The 23,222-nt window shown below is 39.6% G+C and overlaps 1 protein-coding gene across 2 annotated transcripts in view; it reads right to left on the bottom strand.

The window, feature by feature from the left end:
- The window catches only part of GRIK2 (glutamate ionotropic receptor kainate type subunit 2), a 925,501-nt gene that overhangs the window by 112,412 nt on the left and 789,867 nt on the right, over positions 1-23,222 (bottom strand). For both annotated transcript variants that reach the window (XM_075597530.1, XM_075597529.1), the window contains one exon: positions 6,343-6,568. In XM_075597530.1, the coding sequence (XP_075453645.1) occupies positions 6,343-6,568 (226 nt within the window). The remainder of the gene's footprint in view (positions 1-6,342; positions 6,569-23,222) is intronic.

Genomic DNA, 23,222 nt, shown 5'->3' with positions numbered 1-23,222 from the left:
CAATATGTGTCACATTAAAGGAGAACGCATATAAAGTCCTCATGCGGTGGTACCACACCCCAGTCAAATTATCTAAATTTGTCAGAGGTTATTCTCTGCTCTGCCCTAAACAGTGCGGAGAATTGGCTGACCTTAAACACATGCTGTGGTCTTGCCCAAGAGTGGTCCCGATTTGGGAAAAGATTCGAGATTGGCTGCAAGGGATGCTCGACTTAGAGATCCCCCTGGACCCGTGGCTGTTCCTGGTGGGCAGGCGGCCCCAGGGCATGTCTAGAACGACGCACAAACTGGTCATGCACTTTGCGACCGCCACCCGTACACTGAATGGACAGATCAGTATCTCGGGCGCCCCGGTCTGACCTATTAGAACAGTCTTATGTAATGCCACATCTATTCTGAACAAGACAGCCGTTATACTGTAACTGTCCTTATTGAATAATAAGTCCCAAAATGTATCACAGAGACTTGGCTGGATGAAAACACAGCCCCCATTTTAGAAGCTGCTATCCCAACAAATTATTCTGTGATTCACTGCTCAAGATAGGAACGTACAGTAGGGGAGGAGATGTGGAAATCTGTTTTTTAAAACAACTTTGAAATTTAGAGCCCTCTCAGTGGGGCTAACTCAATCATTTGAATGTGGTACTGCCCGGAGTACCATTGCTGTGGGGTTTAGAGTCCTTTTCATCTACTGCCTCCCTGAAGATGAGAAGGTATTTCTGCAGGAAATTGCAGACCCTAGATGGCTTATTTTGGGGGATTCCAATGCCTGGGTAGATGTTAAACTCTCTCAATTTGGTCAAGACCTTCTCCACAAAATGAATGCCCGGGCTCTGGGATTCACACAAGTTGTTTGCTCTGCTATCCATAAACGTGGACTGTAACAGGTGCTCGCCACAAACAGGGCAGAACCGAGAGGCTGAGGTGGGGATTCAGAATATACCAACCTGCAGCCACGAGACTGCATCCGGTGTGCATATCCATAGTCGTGTGGTCTGGTCAGGGTAGGAGAAGTAGGATAATGTCGATACTCGCCGTGGTCTAGGATAGGAGATGTAGAATAGTCGATGTGCATAGCCGAGGTCGAGGTGTAGAGAAGGTGGGAGTCCAGGTACAAGCCATGGTCGTGGATATGAGAAGGCAGGGGTCCAGGTACAAGCCAAGATCGAGGATACTAGAAGACAAGACAAGGTTAGCAGATTTGCACAAGGCAAAGCAGGACACAGGAAGCTGGATGCTTGTGGGTAGCACTTCGTCGCAGGTTAGGACTACTATGCTCAGCCAATAGGGAGCAGTGAGCATATAAAGGGCTGTAAGCCAATCAGGGGAAAGGCACAAGGCTGACTGTGTTGAATTTTGTTTGATAGCAGAACCAATCCATGCTGAGTTGTACGGCTGTGAATGCTGATTGCCAGCCACTCAATTGCCAGGAGGCAGAGTAAGCACCGCAGGTGAAGTATATGAGATGGTTATCATGCTGTCAGTATTAACTCCTGGTTGAGCCATTTTGCCTGACAACAGTAGAACGGCACCTACACAAAATCCTATCAGCGTGAGGTGCGTCACCAGTGGCGTCATGGGGGTGACACCTAAGACTGATCCTCACATGGGCACACTTGATCTTGTTTTATCCACAGGTTTAGAAATCTCTAACCTAACAATAGACCCAATTATTTGGTTCCCCTCCTTCCAAATAGACGCTCTACCATGGAGGTGACCAGGTATCAACCGTTGAGTGGTCTGATCCCCTAGGGCTTGATGGCAAACCTGGATTTCTCTGACATTTTGAGTGCCTTCTTAAATCCCAGTGCTCTTGTCCATTACTACAATAGAGATTTGGAGGCCGCAATGGATACTATCAATCCTGTTCGCATAGGACCCCTATCCTCACACCACCACACCCCTTGGTTTGACAGTTCTATTAGGGAATTAAAGAAGAAAGGTCACAGGCTGGACCGGACTTGACAGGTTTAACATGGTTGCTGAAACTGATTGACCACATCCCAAAATTCCAGTCCACAATTATTTGTAAGAAGTCAAAGTTCCTGTCATTTGAGATCATCGATGCAGACAATAGACCAGGGCTGGGGTGCCAACTGTGTGTCTAATTCTTTTGAGTGCCAGGGTTCCAGGCTTGAAAATGTAGGTTATCTGACATTATGGACTAGCTTTGATTAACTGGATGTAGAAGATATTGTACAAACAATCCAGGTGTTGTATCCCATTACCTGTGATTTGGACCAACTCTCAACACGCTTTTCTCAGGCTGTGTTTATGTAATCAGCCCAGTGTTTGCCAAAATAGGCCTTTGCTCTTTGCAGACAAGGATCTTTCAAGAACTGCTGAAGGAAGGAGTCATCATACCTCTTTAAAAAAAAGCCTTCATAAGACCCAAACTGCATGGCTAATTACATGCCTGTAACAAACCTTCCTTTCCTAGGGAAGGTTATTGAGAACGTGGTGGCAACCCAACTGGAAATCCGTCTATCACCCCTGAAATGTATTACCCATTCCAGTCAGGTTTCAGAAGATGGCATAATACTTAAACAGTTCTGGCTTGTGTGCTTAATGATTTCATGGTAGCAAGAGACAAAGGTGACTGTTTCATCTTAGCACTCCTTAACCTCTCTGCAACTTTTGATAATGTGGACCATGGGATCTTAATGGAGCACCTGAAGGATTTCTGTGGAATGGGTGGCCCATTTCTCAGCTGGTTTAGATCTTTTCTCACTGGCAAGTCACAGAGAGTATCTTCAGGTATACACTCCTCTGCATCAATGCTCCTGTCATGTGGAGTGCTCTACTTTCCCTTTGCACAGGGTACTAAAGACCTATTATCAGTCATCAATAGATATTTATCAGAACTTCAGAGTGGATGATTTCCAGTTGGTTGAGGCTGAATCCTGAAAAGACAGAAGTGCTCATGATAGATGCTCAGCATTGAAAGACAACACGACTGCACTACGTCAACCAACAGGCATTATGCTTGGGGGTTTCCAGTTGCTAAACTCAGTACGTGTGGAATCTTGGTGTTGTACTTGACTGTGACTTGATCCTTAAACATCATGTGTCAGCCATGATCAAATCTTCATTCTTCCACCTAAAAACATAGCCAGGATTAAGCACTTGATACCCCCAGAGGATCTTACTACACTTGTCCATGCCTGTGTGTCCTCACGCCTATACTACTGAAATGCACTCTACCTGGGTCTTCCGGAAAATGAGCTGCGCCAACTGCAGCCGGTGCAGAATGCTGAGGTCAGGTTGTTAACTAGCAAGATCCGTTCTTGCCACATGACACCTATTCTCCGTTGTCTGTACTGGCTGCATGTAATATTGTGAATTTATTTCAAGATTAACTTGTTGACATTCAAAGCACTACATGCTCAGGGTCCCAGCTATCTGAAAGAGCTTCTAGTTCCCAAAACACCCATTGGCTAACTTCGATCTGCAGTTGAAAGACTCATCAGTTCGCAGAATCTCCTTGACTTCCTTTGGGGCCCGAGCTTTAAGCCACTTTGGTCCCACATTTTGGAACAGTCATACATTTTGAGAGACCTCCTTTCTGGAAATCTATAAAAACAGACTCAAGACCTACCTGTTTACATAGGCATTCAATTAATGAACCACAACCATTCTGGCATTTAATGGCTACAGTAATGTTCCATCCTGTATTGTTTAATTCCTTTTGTTTGGTCTCTTTTATAGCCTTAACTCATTTCTTATTTTTTCCTTTTTGTAACTGGAGTACTTTGAGAAAAGTTCCATATACAGTAAATAAAGTTATTATTATTATTAATTTGCAAAATTCTCTAAAATCGAAAAGGTTTGCATAGTGTGGATAAATATGGACCATAAAACATGGTTTGAGGAAAGCTTGCGAAATTGCTAAATCTAAGACTAATTTCGTAAATTTCTTTTAGCCTTTTGAGGCTTGGCGAAATATTTCGCAATGAAGGAAAATTGGGAATTTATTTTTTTCAAAATATTGCAACTTCATTTTAGTCAATTTTGCAAAGCCCTAATGAATTCCTTTCACATATTACTGCAAGTGTAAAAATAAGTACTGTGATATACTTTCAAATTCATTTAAGGTGTTCTTTAAATGTTTAGCCTTAATTAAGAATACATCATTTACAACAATGCATAAGCCATCGCCATTTGACACTTATTGCACCCTTTGTAACAGATGTTTTGTAAATTGAGATATACTCAATAGCATTGCAAATTCATGTTCAACACCGTAATTATGAGAAAGATCTTAAATTATTATTTTTTAATACAGTAGATAACATTTCTCAGAGGTTACTATGCTGTGGAGCTCAAAAGCTATATTCTTTTGCATGATGCACCTAGAAAGGGCGATATTTTATAAGTGTCGCTTCTCCAGAAGACTCATCTCAGTGTCATTCAAGTGAATGAGCAGTTTGGTATTTTCCCACACCGGATGATGTCTTATGCCTCAAAGTGACTTGACTGAGGTCACAAGGAGCTACACTAACACTGAGATTCAAACTATAGTATGTTCACGTACTTCAAATGCAATGTCCATAATACCACAAGTGCAAATCTCTAACGTTAGGCTTTCAATACAGGCTGTTTTTAGTATATGTTTTAATCTATATTTCTCAGAAACTGAAGACTGATGAAAGATCTCATAATAAAGTATGGTAACTGGACATAAAAAAAAGAAAAAAAAAGGCAATTTGTAATATTAAAGAAATAACTACATATGTTGTTGGTCAATTATAGAGGATTGCCCCTTTCAAGGATATAATTTAATATCTCAAAATATTTTAACTAATGTCTCTGTTTCAAGTTAACTTCTTGCAGGATCTAAATTAAATTCTTTCTTGACGTGATAGATACTGAAAGATACACGAATAACTGAAAACATAACAAAAGAATGTGCATTACTTAAATGTGGAAATAATGCTTAGTACCATATTTGGAGTTCTCATTCATTGAAAGCATACAGGCATGAAGTATGTCACTATTCAGAACATATCAATATCATTTATTTTTTTACTTCAATATCAAATAAATGCGTAATCGCTTTTCAAATGTAATACAAAAGGTGAGCTGAAATGTATCATCTTTCTTTTTTAGGAAATTTCCCTTATTCCAGAAGAAGCCATTGAAAGATTATCTGTTCTGATATATACTGTGATCATGACAATCTAGATACTGTAGGAATAATAACTAATTGAGGAAATGAATCTCCAACAATTCCACAATTTAACTGATAGAGGTAGTTATAAAGCTGTTCCTAAAAATGATATACTGTAGGTTATAAGGACTTGTCAAAAATACTTTCCCACCATTATTTCTACAAAATAGGTTACTTTTCATGAATTTCACAGTAAAGATTGGGACTATGATGAAAAAGAAAAGTACAAAATAATTTATAAAGGAGAGAATATGTTCACTGACAAAGTGTGTTTTTAACTTTAACGCCTTCACTTTCTAAAAAAAAAAAAAAATACATTGCAGGCTTTCCTTTGTTGTAAAGGCCTTAATGATTTGATGATGCATTATTTTATTTTAACAAGTGATATTGCATTAAACTGCAAAAGCTGGCAATTTGCTATATACAGTACAGTACTTTACATAAATCCAACATTTTAATGACGTCTCCTAGTGTTAACATATTTAGGTATTTGGAGCAATACGTTTATATAAAGAAGGAGTTACAGCAAAAATATACATACTGTAAAATGTAGGTTTTGGTGTCCTGTCATTGCAATTCGCAGTATGAGATTCAAAGAACCCAAGTCTCTCCTTCTTGTGGGAAAGATCCAAATGTATATCAATCAAAATTGACGAGTTAAAATTATGTAAACATACAGTACTGTATTTACTGCTTTTGCTAGGGATTAGAACAGGTTTTTGCATAGCTAGATTATAAATACTATAGTAATTGCACCACTGCAAGATTAGGACTAAATTAAAAAGCAGGTTTTTGAAAATCATGTTCTTTTTTTTACGAGGTAAGAAATTATAGAATAGTTTCATAGTGTACTTTGTAACCAATTGAAAAAAACAATTTCAATAAAATAATTATTTGGGTAAGTGAAACTGCATTTGTAAACACAAAGATAAGTTTAATACGATTTAGTAACGACTACGCATAACATTCCATCAGCTCCTTAACTTGGTTAGGAATAAAATAAGTCATATTATCAGCTCATGACTAAATAAAGTCACATCTAGTGTGTGTGCTAACCAATTATATAAAAGCAATATTCTCAGCTACAGTTAATTGTAATTTGAGTCATGCTATTTTTTCTTTCTCCAACTAAGACAAATGAACAAAGACCAAAGAATCGACATACAACATACCCATGGGAGTTCCCACTCCATAACCTTTTGAATCTATAAGGCCTCCAATCTGTGTCAGGTTACAGTTGCGTTGTGTGACAAATTCAATGGTTGTTGACTCCATTAGAAAGGCATAATCAGAGGTTAGCACACGCTGGATACCTTCTTCATTACTTTTGACAAGCACCGACTGGCTTCTGCTATTCATAAAGGCCCACATCTTATCATATGTGGAGATTTTGGATTTCTATAAAATATAAGAACACAATAGATATTACAAATATTCTAATGAACAAAGACTAACAGTGCATTTACTGGAAAAAATCTACTAGCATTTATTGGTTTTGCAACAACGTTTATAAATAAGTAGCACCATTATTTTTCTAATTAAACTGTCAACATTGATCAATATGAATTATTAGGCAAAACATACCAATAGGAACTCAAACTTGAGGTTGAGTAACAAGTATAAAATAAAACTTGGAAGCTTTGACTAGGGGACTAATTATCATCATATTTCCCAAGGATTTCAAGAAGAATTCTATTGCCCTTGACCTCTAATATAACTTTGATCAAATACTTGCTTTTTATTATGAAATATATAAAAGTATATATTTGTTTCCAAGAACTGTGAAATTGATTTTTTTTTATAGATATTTTACTTTTGTTTTCCAAAAGATAGCAATTAAAATATGCAAGTATTTATGAGGCAAGCTACTGTAGCATAGTCTCATGGACATACATATGCAGCGGCCGTTATTGAAACACTTCACGCAGTGTATACCTTGGAATACCCATGTGATGGCGCACAAATTCTTCCAACCGTACTGCCTTTAGACGCAAGTGCAGGCGAGTGCAGAAAATGGCATTTTAGTGTTCTGGTTTTTAAACACCTGACATTGACACAGTAGCACAGTACTGTACACATTACAATTAATTCATTTCATTGCATTTAATTGCACACAATCCATGAAATTCAACAAAGCAACCGCGATAAACAGGTGTGCCTGGGGCGATTGGCGGCATTAATGACGCATGGAGTACAGCAGCGCACACAAACGGTCCCGTGATTTGTTCGAATAACGGCCGCTGCATCTGTATCAAGGGGGAAAAATTCTCACTCTGGATAAAATGTACTATACTCCGTTAGGCAATTTAGCTCAACACTCTTTTAAATAGAGTAGCGTTCATTTCTATGTCTGTTAGTGATAATGACATGAAAAAGAGGTGTTCCCCCTGACATTATATATCCATTAAAGGCCATTCAGTTTAATGCAGAAAATGCATCTCTCTTTTTCTCTCTCTCATTGTTCAAAATCAAGTTCATTGTGCTAATTTAACCTAATGTTAAGCCTATGCTAATGAGATAAACAATAGCTGTTGTTTTTGCATATAATTATCTTTGTGGATATGTGCTCAAGGAAAATAATGTTTGTTACTATTTTAGGTAACCTAACATTATTTTCCCTGATTTAACAGAGCATAGTGTATCTGGGCCTCTTTGAGTAAGACTCTATGAGCATGATTATTGTTATATCCTTTGCACTCAACAACGGGAAAAAGTTGCATCTGTAACCAATTGGGCTATTCATCAACTTGCAATAGCTATCACTACATCATGTCTATCTTAAATCTTTAGATCATGTCTCCCTAAGGCGTTGTCCATAGTGCAGGTTATGGCGCGAGCAATGTAGCTCGTGCCGAAACAAACACTAGGACGCCAATGCATAAGCACATAGTGCGCGCGCGCCCGGGAGACAAATAAGTTTGTATTTGACGCGCGATGCCAGGAGGAGGAGAAAGCGCGGAAGGTAGCGCGTTCTACTATGGACGTAGCCTAAGCCTTATACGCTACAATAGAAGCAAAGGCTGTGTAAAGACAATAGAACAACTGTAGCATGAGTGTGACCATTATAACTCAGGGTCTACTCATCCTTTGTTAACTGTGTTAATAACAAAATAGATATCATAGGTGTAGGTTGACTCAAAATGAATTTCTTGATAACTGATTTGAAATGCATATGAGCCAGTGGTTTCTGATTGAACAAGGAAAGAATAATTAAAACTGAAGTAAAAAGCTATGGGGCCTATGCAGAAAGCAGCGAATTTTAAAATTGGCGAATTTATTAAAAAGTAGCTTTTTTGGAGAGTTTTAATCTCCATATGCAGAAAAGTGCGAATTCTGCTATGTTTAACATGGATGCGTGTGGCGAGTTTAAATTGGCGAGATGCGCGCTTCAGAAATGTGTTAAAACAAAATCGCGCCTTTTTTTTTCCCTTTGCAATGGCCGCGAGCGGCAGTTTTTTTTGGCGAGGCAAAACGGAGACAATCGCGCCATTTTATTGGCGCGAACAGCCGCTAGATGCCGTTCGCGCCTCTCTGCATACGGATATTTTTAAAACTGGCGAGATTGAGGTTCTCGCCAGCCGCGAGGCGAGTTTTACAAATAGAAAAGAAAAATTGGCGCGTTTTTCGGAACTCGCCATTTTCTGCTGCTTTCTGCGCGATTTTCTCAAAAAAATGGCGAATTTCGAAATAGCGCTGCTCTCTGCATAGGCCCCTATATATAGTAAATGTTCATCTGTACAATGGTTCAAACAGTGCATTAGAACACTCCTTACACATTGTAAACAAATATTTTGTTCCAAATATTTGTAAAATATAACAATACCTAGAGGGAAAAAAAAGCCCCAGTTGCAGGGGAAAAAAAAAAAATATTTTAATTCATCTACAGTAATTGTTGTTCTTGAATTGGTGATCTCTGCCTCATGAAAACTGCTAGGGCTTGTAACCCTTTTTAGTGAACGAAACCATTTACATTGTGTTGTGTCAGCACAAAAGTGTTAAAAGAGTTCACATGGCACCATCTCCCACGTAGCAGCAGTTTTTATGGTTCATAGAGCTAAAATGAAAAACCTAGACAATGTGTATCTGGCAGTAATAGAGTTGCTGGAGCAGAGGAATGCAGGGAAAATAAATTATTTGCTTCAGCCAATTGTATTTTTGTTTTAGAAAGAATATAGCTTTTACTAATGTAAATGAAAAAAATGGTGTTGCTATAAACCACCATTTAACAGAGTGTTTAACTGCAAGTGGTAGCAAATGACAGTAAAAGAAATATCACCATTGAGTTATAAAAAAAAATAGTCTGTTCATTTTGGAATGATTTATGTGCTAGGTGCTGTTATCAGCAAAAAGTCCTTTAGACCAAAAAGGGCAATATTCCAAAATGGATTATAATAAAGGGTTTTTTTTTTTTATAGTTCTTCGACTGAAACTTAGTGTTCTCCTTTAAATAGCTTTCTTTGCCATTTAGGAATATTTTGCAGTGTTTAGCAATACTGAATAATGCCATGTAGAGTATGTGTTTTGTAAATAGAAAATAATATAAAACAACTACTGTATTTTTCAAATTACAGTATATGCTAATATTGTTCATCAGTATAAATAAAATATTCTGCACTAACCTAAGTCAAACTATTTAAAATAAATGTAAAATTACACTATTGGCCACAGTGATAGAATGTTTTTGTGGCAAGGGTTATTTTAATTGGACTGTAGAGATGGGCAAATTGTTTTGCCGAATTTGGATCCGCAACAGATTGACCGATTGCTTTGGTCTGCGGCTTTCATTGGATCAACCTCAAAAAGGGCGATTCGCATTTTGCAGATGTTTTATTATTATTGCCAATACACTCTGTGGATTCCGCAATCCGTTGATGGATTTGTACTATCCAATCTGCAGATTCAGTATTCTGATGGCGGATTCTTAAGAATCCGCCACAGATTGCTGAATCTGTGGATTGGATTCTACAAATCCGTCAATGGATTGTATCCAAATGCGGTTTTTGATGATTCTGCGCAGATTACAAACAACCAAATCTGTTTGCGGATTTTACACTGCAAAATGGATTTTGGGGACAAATGCGAGAAAATCGCGAGAAATGGATTTGGGTCGATTTGCTCATCTATATTAGATTACATTAAATATTGACCCTTTAAACTGTTTTCTCTCAATGGTTTACATTTCTTACCCATAACAGGAGCCCATGTTGCTAAATAGACAGGACATATTATACCGATTCAAGAAGTACTTTAATATTAACTTCAATAGTATTAGAATTATTTAGCAACTCCTTTTTGACATAGTTGCTTATATGCACAGGGTATTTGTAGAGTCTGTATAGATATAACATTACTTGTACAGTATATACAGCTGGAGCGGCCATTATTCAAACAAATCATGGCACCGATTTCGTGTGCTCTGCTGAACTCCACACAGCATGAACGCAGCCAATCGCCCCAGGCACCCGCGCTTATCGCGATTGCTTTGTTGAATTTCATGGATTCTGTTTCTTTGGGTGCAATGAAATTAAAGAATTGCAATGTGTACAGTACTGTGCTACTGTGTCAATTTAAGGTGTTTAAAAAACAGAAATATAAAATGCCATTTTCTGCACTCGCCGCACTCGTGTCTTAAGGCGGTAAGGTTGGAAGACATCCTGCGTCATGACATCGGTATTCCGATGTACACAGCGCGTAATTTGTTTGAATAACCGCTGCTGAGGCTGTACAGTTTATTAAATAAATGGGGAAAACATGAATCTTTCATTTAGTCATTTTGGGCTCAAAGTTTCAAATTTATAGATCTATTTGGACTCACATTTTAATAGTCCCTATGTATTCTATGACTGTTGTAGTTGTCAATTCAGTTTTTCAACTAATGAAAAAGTAGCAAACTAGTGTCTCTAAACTAAAAACAGCAATAGACAGTTGCAACACACAATAATTTGGCGTCCTTTTAAGTAACAATTTTAACTAGTCATATATGTTTGCAATAGCAAAATAGTAAGTCAACATTTATTAAATCTGGCTACACATGGCTAACAAATGTTGACAATTTTATGCTTCATAATATACATATATACTTTGTCTAATATTATCAGAGTTAATGTACCAATTATTAAAACACAAATAATATAAATAAGAGAATTAAATACTTAATTATAACAATTTATACTTTGAATTAATAATGCTAATAATAATATGAATGCTCTAATAATAATACTCTTATGTTAAGTAACAAGTGTGCTACAAAGATTAATTATTTCGCACGTTCACTGATAAAATCATGTAATCCAACTATTTATAATCTACAGTAGTTTTCATTAGATATTCACTTTAAGAAAATATTTAGTTACCCCGTTCATCACCTATTTTCACCTAACATCACTATTGTAAGATTTGTAGGTACATCTACCAATCTGTGTTCTACCTACAGTATCCATAATTCAAAACGATTCTGCAATTACATCTTATAATTGAAGTTGTACTTAACCATTAGGACGATATACAGGGTCAATATGTTTTGCAATTCAATTAAAATAACGTAGCCTCAAAAACATTCTTTCACTCTGTGTGGCCAACAGGGCAATTTTACATGCATTTTAAATAGTATTGACTTAGGTTAGTGCAGGATATTTTATTCATACTGATGAACTACATTAGCATACAGTATAATTATAAAAACAGTACAGTTTTATATTTTGATTTCTGAGTGCAGCTACTATGAAAGATCTTTTCTTTTTCAATTTACAATCCATTTAATAAATTATTCCCTTTCTAGCAAACAGATCTCCAATTAAAATGAGCGAGCAAATCACATGTGGAAAGTATATAAATGATGTGGATTTTAAACCTAAAATTGTATTTTAAAGTTCTATACCTGTACATTATAAAAACCTGATCAGATTAGGTAGATGTGTTGCATTGCCTGCAGCCTTGAACTCTTAACCAGGGATCTGCAAAATGTTCGTACAAGGTCAGAAAAATTGCACATTTTAGACTTTTCCTGTTTGGAAAAAGTTTGTAAAGTTGTATATATACAAATATTTACCAAACTTTCGCAATGTGTCTCTCTGTGTCTCTGTGTCTCTCTCTGTGTCTCTCTCTGTGTCTCTCTCTGTGTCTCTCTCTCTGTGTCTCTCTCTCTGTGTCTCTCTCTCTGTGTCTCTCTCTCTGTGTCTCTCTCTCTGTGTCTCTCTCTCTGTGTCTCTCTCTCTGTGTCTCTCTCTCTGTGTCTCTCTCTCTGTGTCTCTCTCTCTGTGTCTCTCTCTCTCTCTCTCTCTCTCTCATATATATATATATATATATATATATATATATATATATATATATATATATATATCCTGTAGTGGCCCTCAGATAAAAATCCACTTAGACATTAATAGGGATTTCAGGTGTAAATTACCAACAAGCCGCTTCGGTATCTATATAATTTTCAAATTTCTTAGTGAATACAGTGATGTGACAGGGTCTCTTCCTTGTCTAAAGGCTTTGCTGGAAAATCCTCTCGCTAGCTACTGAGTCCAGAAGGGAGCTGGTTAATCTGCATCCTGAAGCAATTAATCAGTCTGGTGGGATACAGAATACAGTCTGGTGGGATAGACATTAACAGCCATGGGATTAGTTAGCAAATCTCTACCATAAACCTAGAGCTAGAGGGCCAACTTGACCCAAGATTTTTTGGAAGCAGAGATAGAAGGGTATAGCTGCCCCAACCTCCATTTTACAGTAGCATTGAGTGGGAGTCTACTCCTGTGTGGCCCTCAACCAGAATCCAAGGCAACCAGATCTTCTGGAACTCTGTGCAAGTGTTGTTATTAAGACTAACCAACTTCTCCATGCCGCAGACTTGCCAGACTTTATTTTTAATTTTGGAGACCGGTGTGATAACTGGCAGTCTCCAAACTTTTAAAACCTCTGCACTCATCCCCTACACGTGGAATTTTCAAATATACAGGTATTGCCACATTTCCATTTTTGAATAATGACACATTTCAATGTAGCTTTATTGATCTACAGTGGATTTAGCCCTAAACTGGAAGGCATCTTTTTTTCAGTACATAAGTTAACCAGAAATGTATCTTAATACAAACTAATCATGTTTCCTTATGTTAGTCTCTAGCTCTATCCCTATTTTATTTTTGTTTCTATTAAAGGTGATGCCCCACCTTCTAGTGTTTATTTTGTAGGACATTTTGTGTATACTTTTTGTCCACTATCACATTGGAACCCCAGTTATTATTTTCAATGTCCTTCAGAAGTGTTTATGATGAAAACAATAAGTGACTGATAGTCGTAACAGTATTCTGAATACAGAAAACAAATGCATTTTTTAGAAGCCACAACAGATTAAATCTATACTTTGCGGGAACTACATTTAATGTACATTGTGTGCCTGCTATCTGGGACTGTTCCTTTAAAAAAATCTTGGTTTATGAAGAATTAAGATCCCACATTTGTCAATATTTTCATACTATTTAACCTCTTCACCTTTCCCCTGCCAAACATTCCTGTAATACATTGCACCATAAAGTGCAGCGGTTATAGTGGTCATTGAGCACTACTACCATCATGAAGGCTTTAAGGAAAGTTTATTTTCATCTCAGACAGCACATTTTTTACATCTGACTGCATTTAACTATAGCACTCAGAATCCAATCAGGAGAAGGAACTGCTCGTGAAACATTTTATGATGCAGCTTATTATACACTACAGGAGAAGTACTTTTCTCATGCTGTGATTTGAAACAAGCTCATTAAATGGTGCTACAGAGAAAAACCTACAACCTTTAAGAACAACTTTATCAATAAAGCAGCATCTTTTCTTTTAATCCTAGTACAGATGTACCATTAGTCAAACTGGCATGCAGGCTTTCATCTCAGTATAATACATACTGTACAATATAACAACTAGCATTTTCAGGCTATGTATTATGACTAGCATTATAATCATAGATGGGAAACATGTACATTTTTTACATTTACTTATACAGTATGGGTTGTTGACAAATTCAAGTGGCTTCATTAGTGACGGGTTCTTTTTTCAATATTTTTGGCGACAGAGTGAATGAAATATTATTCCTTGTATAACATAGCTTAATTAAAGGGCATATTTTTAGAGTTGTGATTTTATCGAATATGCCAGAATTTGCTGATTTTTAGTGAAAAATGTAACGAAAATTGCATACTTAAAGAAAAGTCAATATGCACTGCAAATTTTAACACAGAAGTAAATACTGAAGCTACGGGTCACATGGCTCTTTTTCAATGTTCTGGCAAAAGTCCAAAAATCTGACGCAAAATATATATATATAAAAATAGAACCACAAAAACTTTAATGAAGCTAATTAGAAGATATGCGCACAATTCTATTGGCTGTACGTACTGCTGGGCGGGGAACAGAGGGGTGCAGTGGGCCGGAGATGGCAAGGTGGGTCGAGAGGCCTGGTGATTAACAACCGAGACTATTGAGCTTGGATTGGGCCCAATTGCCCATAGAGAGGAGGTTGAGGGTGTGGAGACTGCAGGCACAAAGCCAGGCTAGATGTGATGCAAGGGGCTATTTACAGTATATCACATCCACAAAACAATTAGTACATAAATATTCAGCTGGCAACATATTAAATACCCAAGCAGCAACAATTTAACATTTGAATAATTAATTATGTTGCGAGATTATGTGCTTTATTTCATACCCACCGAAATGGCTGTTTGGGAAGTTTTCAGCTGTAAATCACTATAAACGTCAAAGGCTAATTTCAACTCAAAATAGCCGAAACTGTTGCTTTTGGTGGTTATATAATAACCCCCTATATCTTTCCATGTAGGTGGTACATTTTATCTCTAGGTAGGGGTATGAGGGAAGGGTCTGCAGGCCTAATGGCCATCCTGTTGAGCAGTTTGGGGTGGGGGGTGATAACTAAATAATGTAAATGAAAGAAAATAAGCATTGTTTTTTATAATATTTGTTTTTATTGCACAGCGCTGTGCTTAGAGTTTACAATCTAATTTTGTGAATGAGGCATATGGAGATTAAGTAATTTCCCCAAGTTTAGCTGGCATTACATTTGAAAAAGATTCACTCACTGCACGGGCAGTATTCTTCCAACTTTGTCTGTTCTTCAGTAGCAACCTTGAGCAAAACAACATTTTTTAAGCACTGCTGTGTCTACCCAAGTCTTGCCACCAAGAAACATCTAGTTCAAATATCCTATTTATAATAGAAGAAAGCATTATAATTGCCAGTGAGCCAAGAGTAAGGGGAAGGTCTTGTGTCACCACTATGTTCCCTTTACTCATTGGCTCAATGGCAATGATGTTGCCAGCCACCATTTTTATGGTAGAATAAACTGGTGAAATACATTCAGAACTTTGAATCTCTCAGAGATAAGAAAACATTAGTAAATACGCAGCACTACACTTGTTTTCACATTTTTATAGTAACGATCAAGCTCCTGGTAAATACCATAACATTAATTATTTAAATTATAATTACCAGTGTAAATGATTCATTTTCAAAATAATATAGCCAAGCCCCTTCTTACCTCCAGTGCGCGGAGGGAAGCTGCTGGATTGATTGTACCCATCGGAGCTCCGGACCGGGAGTGTGGGGGTAGTCATCTTAGTTATCGCGCATGCGCAGTGCGGGCAATGCGCATGCGCAGAGAGTACGATGGCCATCTTAGAGGTGGCACCTTCGGGCACATTTCTCATGCGCAGATCATGGAGAATGTGGTGGCCATCTTGGGGGTGGCACCGCAAGTAGAATGTGCTTGTACCAGAAGATGGAACCAGAAAGGAAGATGAGGATATCCTCTTGGGCAGGAGCCAGTGTGGTCAGTCGAGTGGGAGCCAGCAAAGGAGCAGGTAGTGCCCAGGGAGCAAGTGGCCAGAGATTACTCCTTAGGTCCTGAGTGTTGTAGGGAAGACCTCAGATAGGGATATTTCCCCATTAGTGCACATCAGTACTATTGCATTGGTGACCGGATGGCCACGTGGTGTTCTGTGGTCTGGGACCAGGCCGTAGGCCACATTGTCATTCCAGTGAGACACTCAAGCTGGAGCTTGCCCAACTAGGAGAATCAGGACCATTAAGGCATGAGGGGATTATTGTTGGAGGCCCCATGACGTGCCACCTGACTGATCCTTTGATCCACCAGGACATTGGGTACAGGAGTGCCCAAGCAGGTATCCTAAGTGCACCAATGGATCATAACACTTTGGGGTAGCACTACCTCACACTTTGGGTGGGATTCTTCTGTGGACACTGTGTGTTTAGGGGCCCAGGGCACCCTCAGAACTTTGGGGGATCACCAAGTGTTGGGACATTGGGTATACACCGTTGGTACCAGGGGTACTCTTACTATATGTGTTAAGTATATGTTAATGTGTGTATGTGTGTACAGTAAAGATCTGTTATATACATTGTGTGTGTGTATTATTACTAAGTGGTTATTGAGTCCTATGTGGTACCATCCCGCCCTGCTGGGAACCCTCATAGGTGGACGTGCTGCAACGAACAGAGAGAGCGAGCTCACCCCAGGCTCCCAGTGGTGGAGGCTTAGGCCTCCTGTGAGCAACAGGTACAGCAGCACGCGTAGTCACCTGCATAGTTTCCCGTAGGCATAGGGAAAGGGGCTACAATAAGAACAAACTTAAAAACAATAGCTAGTGTACACATTTGTTTATCAAAGGAGCCATAATAAATATCCCTTTTATGAAGTGTAGTGTTATTGGAGATTAATGAGAAACCAGTGTGGGATAAATTATAGGAGACAATCATGCTTAACTTAGAGTTTTCAACTTTTATCATTGTCATTATGCATTTTATAAAAAAAAATATTTGGGGGGATAGAAACTATTGACTTAGTTCTTGCCACTGAGGCTTGCTTGTTCATCCCTCCAGTGTCAGATCTCTACAACGTAATGTGCAGCAATACTTTGCAGGTCTATCTATGTCTAGCAATGAAGCTTTTAAATACCATTGTACAATAAATAAAACAGACACAGGAAATGCACACTATCTATGCGCATTCGGTTACTTTACTATATTACAAATGCATAGTTTTAAGGAACACTGGAATGCATCTTTTTAAAAAGACTTGCTGATTGAAGTTTCTTTCTGGAGCATTGAAGGTCCTTCTCTCTAAATACAAATGATTTTATGATTTTGACAGCATTACACCAAAAATACTCAGGAATGCATGAGAAGAACCAACTGAAACTAACTAGAACTGAAGTTAATTGAGACAAAGTATGTCATAGCATATTACACAAAGTTTATACATGACTGTGTAAAAATCATTCATGGAACAACATATGAAAATTCAATTCAACATGCCAATCAGTTTTGACATAAAACAACACTTTTTTTTTTTTTACCAATATAAGAACATCAGAGGTTTTCTGCAACTATGTGTGTTATACTACATATGCATATACATAAATATATATATATATCTTGATGATAATGCAGAAAAAAATATCCATATTCCAATGAAGTTATCTATCAAACTCTTGTAAGAGAACAAGAAACAAAGATATATACCAAGTGAATTGTTACATTCAATCAAAACTGCAGCAGTATTGACATCACCATATTACAATATAGAAAAACAAAAATAAAATACATTACATAAAAAATTAGACAACATGAGGAATATAAGCTGTACAATGCACAAATTCACTTTACACCCCGCTCCCTCCCCCTCCCCTCCCCCTCCATCCCCCCCAACAAGCCAGCAGCACCAATAGTTTAGTAGATCCAGGTTCAGTGGAGAAAAGGTCAGCCGGCATGGCCCCCTTTCTCCAAGGGATTCCTCCTTCCTCAACTCCCAGACAAGCTCCAGTCGAGAGGTGAGGACAACCCCATCCCCCCTGCAAGTATGGAACCACCCTCCTTTCAATTGCTGAACCAAATCTCCCCACTCAACAACTGCCCCAGTCAACACTGCTGTCCAAGGAAAAGTGGTTTAAAAAATATATATATAATCATTGCTGTGTCAGGAATGAAACTAAAGTACAAATGGAAATGTTGCACTAATGATTCTTTGCATCTATGCATTAATGTATCGGTCAGGTTTTAAAAAAAAAAACAAAGTGCAAAAATGTATACTGTGGAACACTGAATGTTCTTATTTCTTTTGCTGCTACATCAACTATGTTCTTATCATGGTACAAAGTTCTTTAACCAATGTGGATTAAACCACTTCAGACATTACTGAATTATTTCACACAACCAAAGAGTAAAAATAGACTAAAGGCCTAATTTCGCTAAACTCCATTAGGCTATATAACATCACATAAAACCTACTGCAAGTTAATCTCATGTTAATGGTAATGGAGTAAAAAGCATAGCATTATAAATAATATCTGAGTGAAAATTATATTTAAATCATACGTAAATTGGCAATAACCAAACCATCTTCATTTAACTCTGTTAAGTTTAACAAGAAGAAATATTATTATGTTATATGATATACTTGGTATTTTATCTTCAACCTGAAATAGGGCTTCTGCCGGAGAGGAAAAGAGAGAACATGGAAATAACATGATGTTATTTGAGTCATACCTTACTTTGGTATTACTCCCATTCAGACAAAAGCCCTATTTCAGTGTCTGAATAGGAGTAATACCAGAATTAGGTATGGCTGAAATAGCATAGCATTATTTCTCAGAATTGTTTTCCTTTTTTCTCCTCTCCAGAAAAGGAACTATTTCAGGATCTGCATGGGAGTAATGCCAAGACTTCAATAACTTAATACTATTTAAAGATAATGCAGCGTTATCTTGAAATACCCCTATACTAATGATTTAAATGACGCCTGTTGATTTTGCATACAATTATCTTCGCGATAATGGCGTAAGCTTAGAGAAAATAGCTTCCATTCCTATTTTAGTGAGCTTTGTGAATCTAGGCCAGAAAGCAACAAAAAGAGGGTCTATTTACAAATGTCAAAAAATTGGGCAAATGGCATAAAACATGAAATTTTGGTGCCTTTTTGCTCCACTTTTGGCTTGATACATAACCCCTATCATATGCAGTTTTGTCTCACTTTTGCAGCTTGGAGACTTTGATAAATAGACTATTTGACATCTATGTATTAAGGCAGGGGTGCGCAAAGTGTGGGGTGGGATAATTTCCAGGGGGCCGCGGTTGCTACAGAGGTTGCGCACTCTCCCCCAAGGCCTTTAAATTAAATGCCGGGGGGACCGCGCAAGGCCTCTGCAGCTTCTCCTATCTGGTCTTTGGCGATGCATCGCCATTGTCACCGGTGTCAAATGAAGGGGTCACATGACATCACTTTGGGTCTATTTATCAAAGTCTACAGGTGGCAAAAGTGGGGAGAACTGGAAGTGAAAAAACAGTTTCAGATTACCACGGAAAATGAGACTGGAATGTAGCCTTTTTACTAATTCGGTGGAATTTTGTTTCTACTAGTCATCCAGAGGGATCTATTTATTAAAGTTTCCCAGGAGCAACAAAGGGGGCAAAATTGGTACAAATTGATTTAAATAGTAAACATTCCTTTTATATATATGGTGCTGTGCAGTATGTGCAGTATGTTTGCCCTTTTTTTGCAACTGAAGACTTTGATATATTACCACCACAGGGGCCTATTCAGGTAGCTGCGAAAAAATTGCTGCTATAACGAATGGTGTGGCATGACCCCATTGAACAGTTTGACATTTGTGTTATCACGGTAGTCAGAAAGAATCAGAAATATTTTCCACAAGTCTCAAACCTTGAGGTAGGAAAATGCCCATACCAAACAGGACAATAGCAATGGTATCTCAGTCTCTCTCTAAGTTATCCCCTGTGCGATTTGCTTGCAGTATGTAATAGCTGCATAGAGAGAGATGCACTGTTAGAGCTACATTTCCATGCACAGCTCTCACAGGCGATCGCAGTGTTTCTATTTACATTGTAGTAACAGTGTACTGTAGCAGGGGTCTCTGGAGCAGAACCATATTGATTTCAGCCCTGGGGAACCCCTGCTTCCTGAGATTCAGGTCCCGGTACGGGGTGCCGGTATGTCCTATGTGTTTAAATCTCCCGGTCACGTGATGCGTGAAATTTAAACACTGCATCCCTTTAACATGATGTCACATCCTTTAAAAAAAAATGAAAGCTGTCGACGAGGTGTGGTCTGAAGCTAGACCAAGATGGACGCATGAGACTGCAGCTCCACAAGTAGGGAACAATAATCAAAACTAATCCTGGTCCAGTTTCAATCATATTGAACAATGTCAAGCATATCTGTACAGCCTAGGTAGCAAGGACTATTTAGATACCAAAATTGGTAAATTTGAACATTGCCCAGATACTTCAATAAAAATTATGTTTTGGGGCCTAGCTGGTGGAGCCACGTTTCATGGGCCTATAGTGGAGACCCATTCAGGATCCTGGGCCGTTGGCCCTTGCTGGGACCAAACACCTGACCACCCATCCAGGCGATAAACTTAGCGTCGGCAGCACAAAACATTCAACACAAAAAGTGAGTAGGTGCATCCTTTGGAGCACAAACCTTGGCCCAGCCAAATTGGCCCAAGGAGACTACCAGTCATCCTAAACAAACTCTTACACATCGGCCTACCAAAAGACAGTAAGGCAAATAAAATCTCCCCCCAAAATAAACTGTTTTAAAGAACCTAAGCCTTGGAGGCATCCCATGGGGTTTCCCTTCATCCTGTAACGATGCTCTCACCACAAACAAGGCGTGACCGCGAGGCTGAGGTGGGGTTTTGATCAACGCCAACCCACAGCTGCGAGGGCACATGGTGAGTGTAGATAGGTCGGGTAGGAGAGGTCAAGATAGTCAGTGATACTTGCCGAGGTCTGGATTGGAGAGGTACGGATCATCGTGGATAAACCAGTTTCAGAAGCGGAGGTACGGATCGTCGATAGTAAGCCGGTTCAGGAACGGAGAAGTGCGGAATCCAAAAAGCAAACAAGGTCAGGCAACAGAGGACAAGACAGGCAAGGCTCAGACAGGAGGCAGAACTGCAGTGAACACAGCGTACATAAACAAGGTTATGCTCAGCCAATGTGCCAGAGGGCAGGCTTAGCATATATAGGAAGAACAGACCAATACGGAGGAAGCATACTCCCTAGTATATATGACTGTGGTTGGCTGATAGAGACAAGGGAGGTGCATCCTATTACATAGCGGAGTGAGGAAGCTTCTGCGCGTGTGCATGGCGATGATGTCACTGTGCGAGCGAAGCCTGGAGGTGGGACCAGTGGGAACGGCATTTAAAGCTGAGTGCAGGCCGCGCACACCCCTAAAGGAACACTGGCATTCGCCGGTCTGCGATATGTGTTGCAGGTCTAGGCAGGTAGGCAGCGTGCAGAGGAGGACACGAATGATGGATCCTTACACACCCACAGTGAAATTCATACCTGCGTGGGGCTGGTGCTGGGGGCCCTGCGAGAGAGGGGGATCAGCCATTCTGCCCTGGAGCACATGGATAGTGGGATGCTCCCAGATTTCCCCATCAGTGGGGAGACCCACAGCCTATAGGTGGGAGTGCCAAAGACCTGCCCGATTTGTTCCCTGGTTTGGCGCTGCTCCTTGCGAGATACTGGTGAGGGGGTGGAGAGGAGGGGTGTGGCCAATTTGTCCCCGAATCCCACGGCGGTGCTCCCGGAGCAGGCGGTTGGGTCTGCATCTCCCTCCAGGCCCCAAGTGGATGGGGGAGCATCGTGGAACCATCCGGTCCGGGCGCCATCTCCGCCCAACTGCGGAATCACTGCTGCGGAGCTGAGCCGTGAGATTAGCAGAGCGGCCATCTTGGGGTAGTGTTCCCCTGAGGCACAAGTGGAGCATGCTGGCTTCTCCCTCCTCCAGGACAACCGCTGGTAACGCGGGCAATGGCGGCTGCACAGAGGAGGGGAAGGCATCCACATAGAGAGCAGACATCACCCTCAACAACAGAGCAGGGGGAGATATTCTGGTGCCAACGACACAGGTGAGCCTACCTCTTCCTCGATACCCAGGTCAGTCATCTGACCCACCTGTTGTGGGGAGAGACCCCGAGACAACACCCCTCCAAGAGAGGAGGGAGAGCCAGATCGCCCTACTGGTGCTGCAGATTAGTGATAGACTTGCTCTGTGGTCTGCTGACAGTGAGGCCCAATGCTGACAACATAACCATCCCTCTGAGTGTGGTCTAAAATAAAAGACTTAAGAGGTCTAGAGACACGTATTGATCCTAGACGCAGGAGTGAGACCCCTGATGCTGGCAGAGGGCATTTACTCCTGCTTGTCCTAAGATAGAGGCCCCAGATAATACAAGTGAAGTGGAAGGGTAACTCCCAAGAAAATAGTGGTCAAACTCCAATATAATTCTCCCAGTCATACCTACCTGAAAGACTGGCTTATGATGCGGACATAAAGTGGATGATGGATGCCGCTTAGGAGAGGAGGTTCGCCACCCTGCGCCTAAACAGACCAGTAAATACATGAATAAAGTCAAAGAAAATTAAAATATCATATGAGGATACCATAAGAAAGAGGCCCTCAAAGATGGCACCGAAATACATTAAGAAACCAACCACACAAGAAGTGTCCAAGTTCTTCCCGAGAAGTAACATGTCAAGGGTAAGCCAGGGAGATGGTGGCTCCTCAAGCAAACGCCCAGAGTCACCATCGGAGATACAACAGGGAAACGAGGAGACAATGATAACAAAATCAGATCAAGAAGCGCTATTAAAAAAAAAAAACACCAAAACGATACGGCTTGAAATTCAAAAGGCTGTAACAGACCTTAAACAAGAGATAGCTGCTCTGGGGACTAGGACAGGAAATCTAGAAATCAAAATGGTGAAATCAAGTCAAAGACACTCTAACCTGGAAGAGAAGGTTCTAAGGATTTCAGAAGAATTCTCCCAGTTCAAAGATTATACCCCTGACTAAGAAGGCGGAAGCTTTCGAAATGCGTAGGGTGGTCCCTGATACTCGGCTGCTGTTTGAGAGCCCACTCGCTATTTTATGCCTTACACCTTCTGCAGGAAGCGTTCTGAAGCTGGCCCTTGAGCATCACTGCATGGTCGT

The sequence above is a fragment of the Ascaphus truei genome, chromosome 4 (genome assembly GCF_040206685.1).
Source record: "Ascaphus truei isolate aAscTru1 chromosome 4, aAscTru1.hap1, whole genome shotgun sequence".
Taxonomy (NCBI): Eukaryota; Metazoa; Chordata; class Amphibia; order Anura; family Ascaphidae; genus Ascaphus; species Ascaphus truei.
The sequence above is the reverse complement of the archived record's forward strand: the minus strand, read 5'-3'. Positions and strand labels throughout refer to the sequence as shown.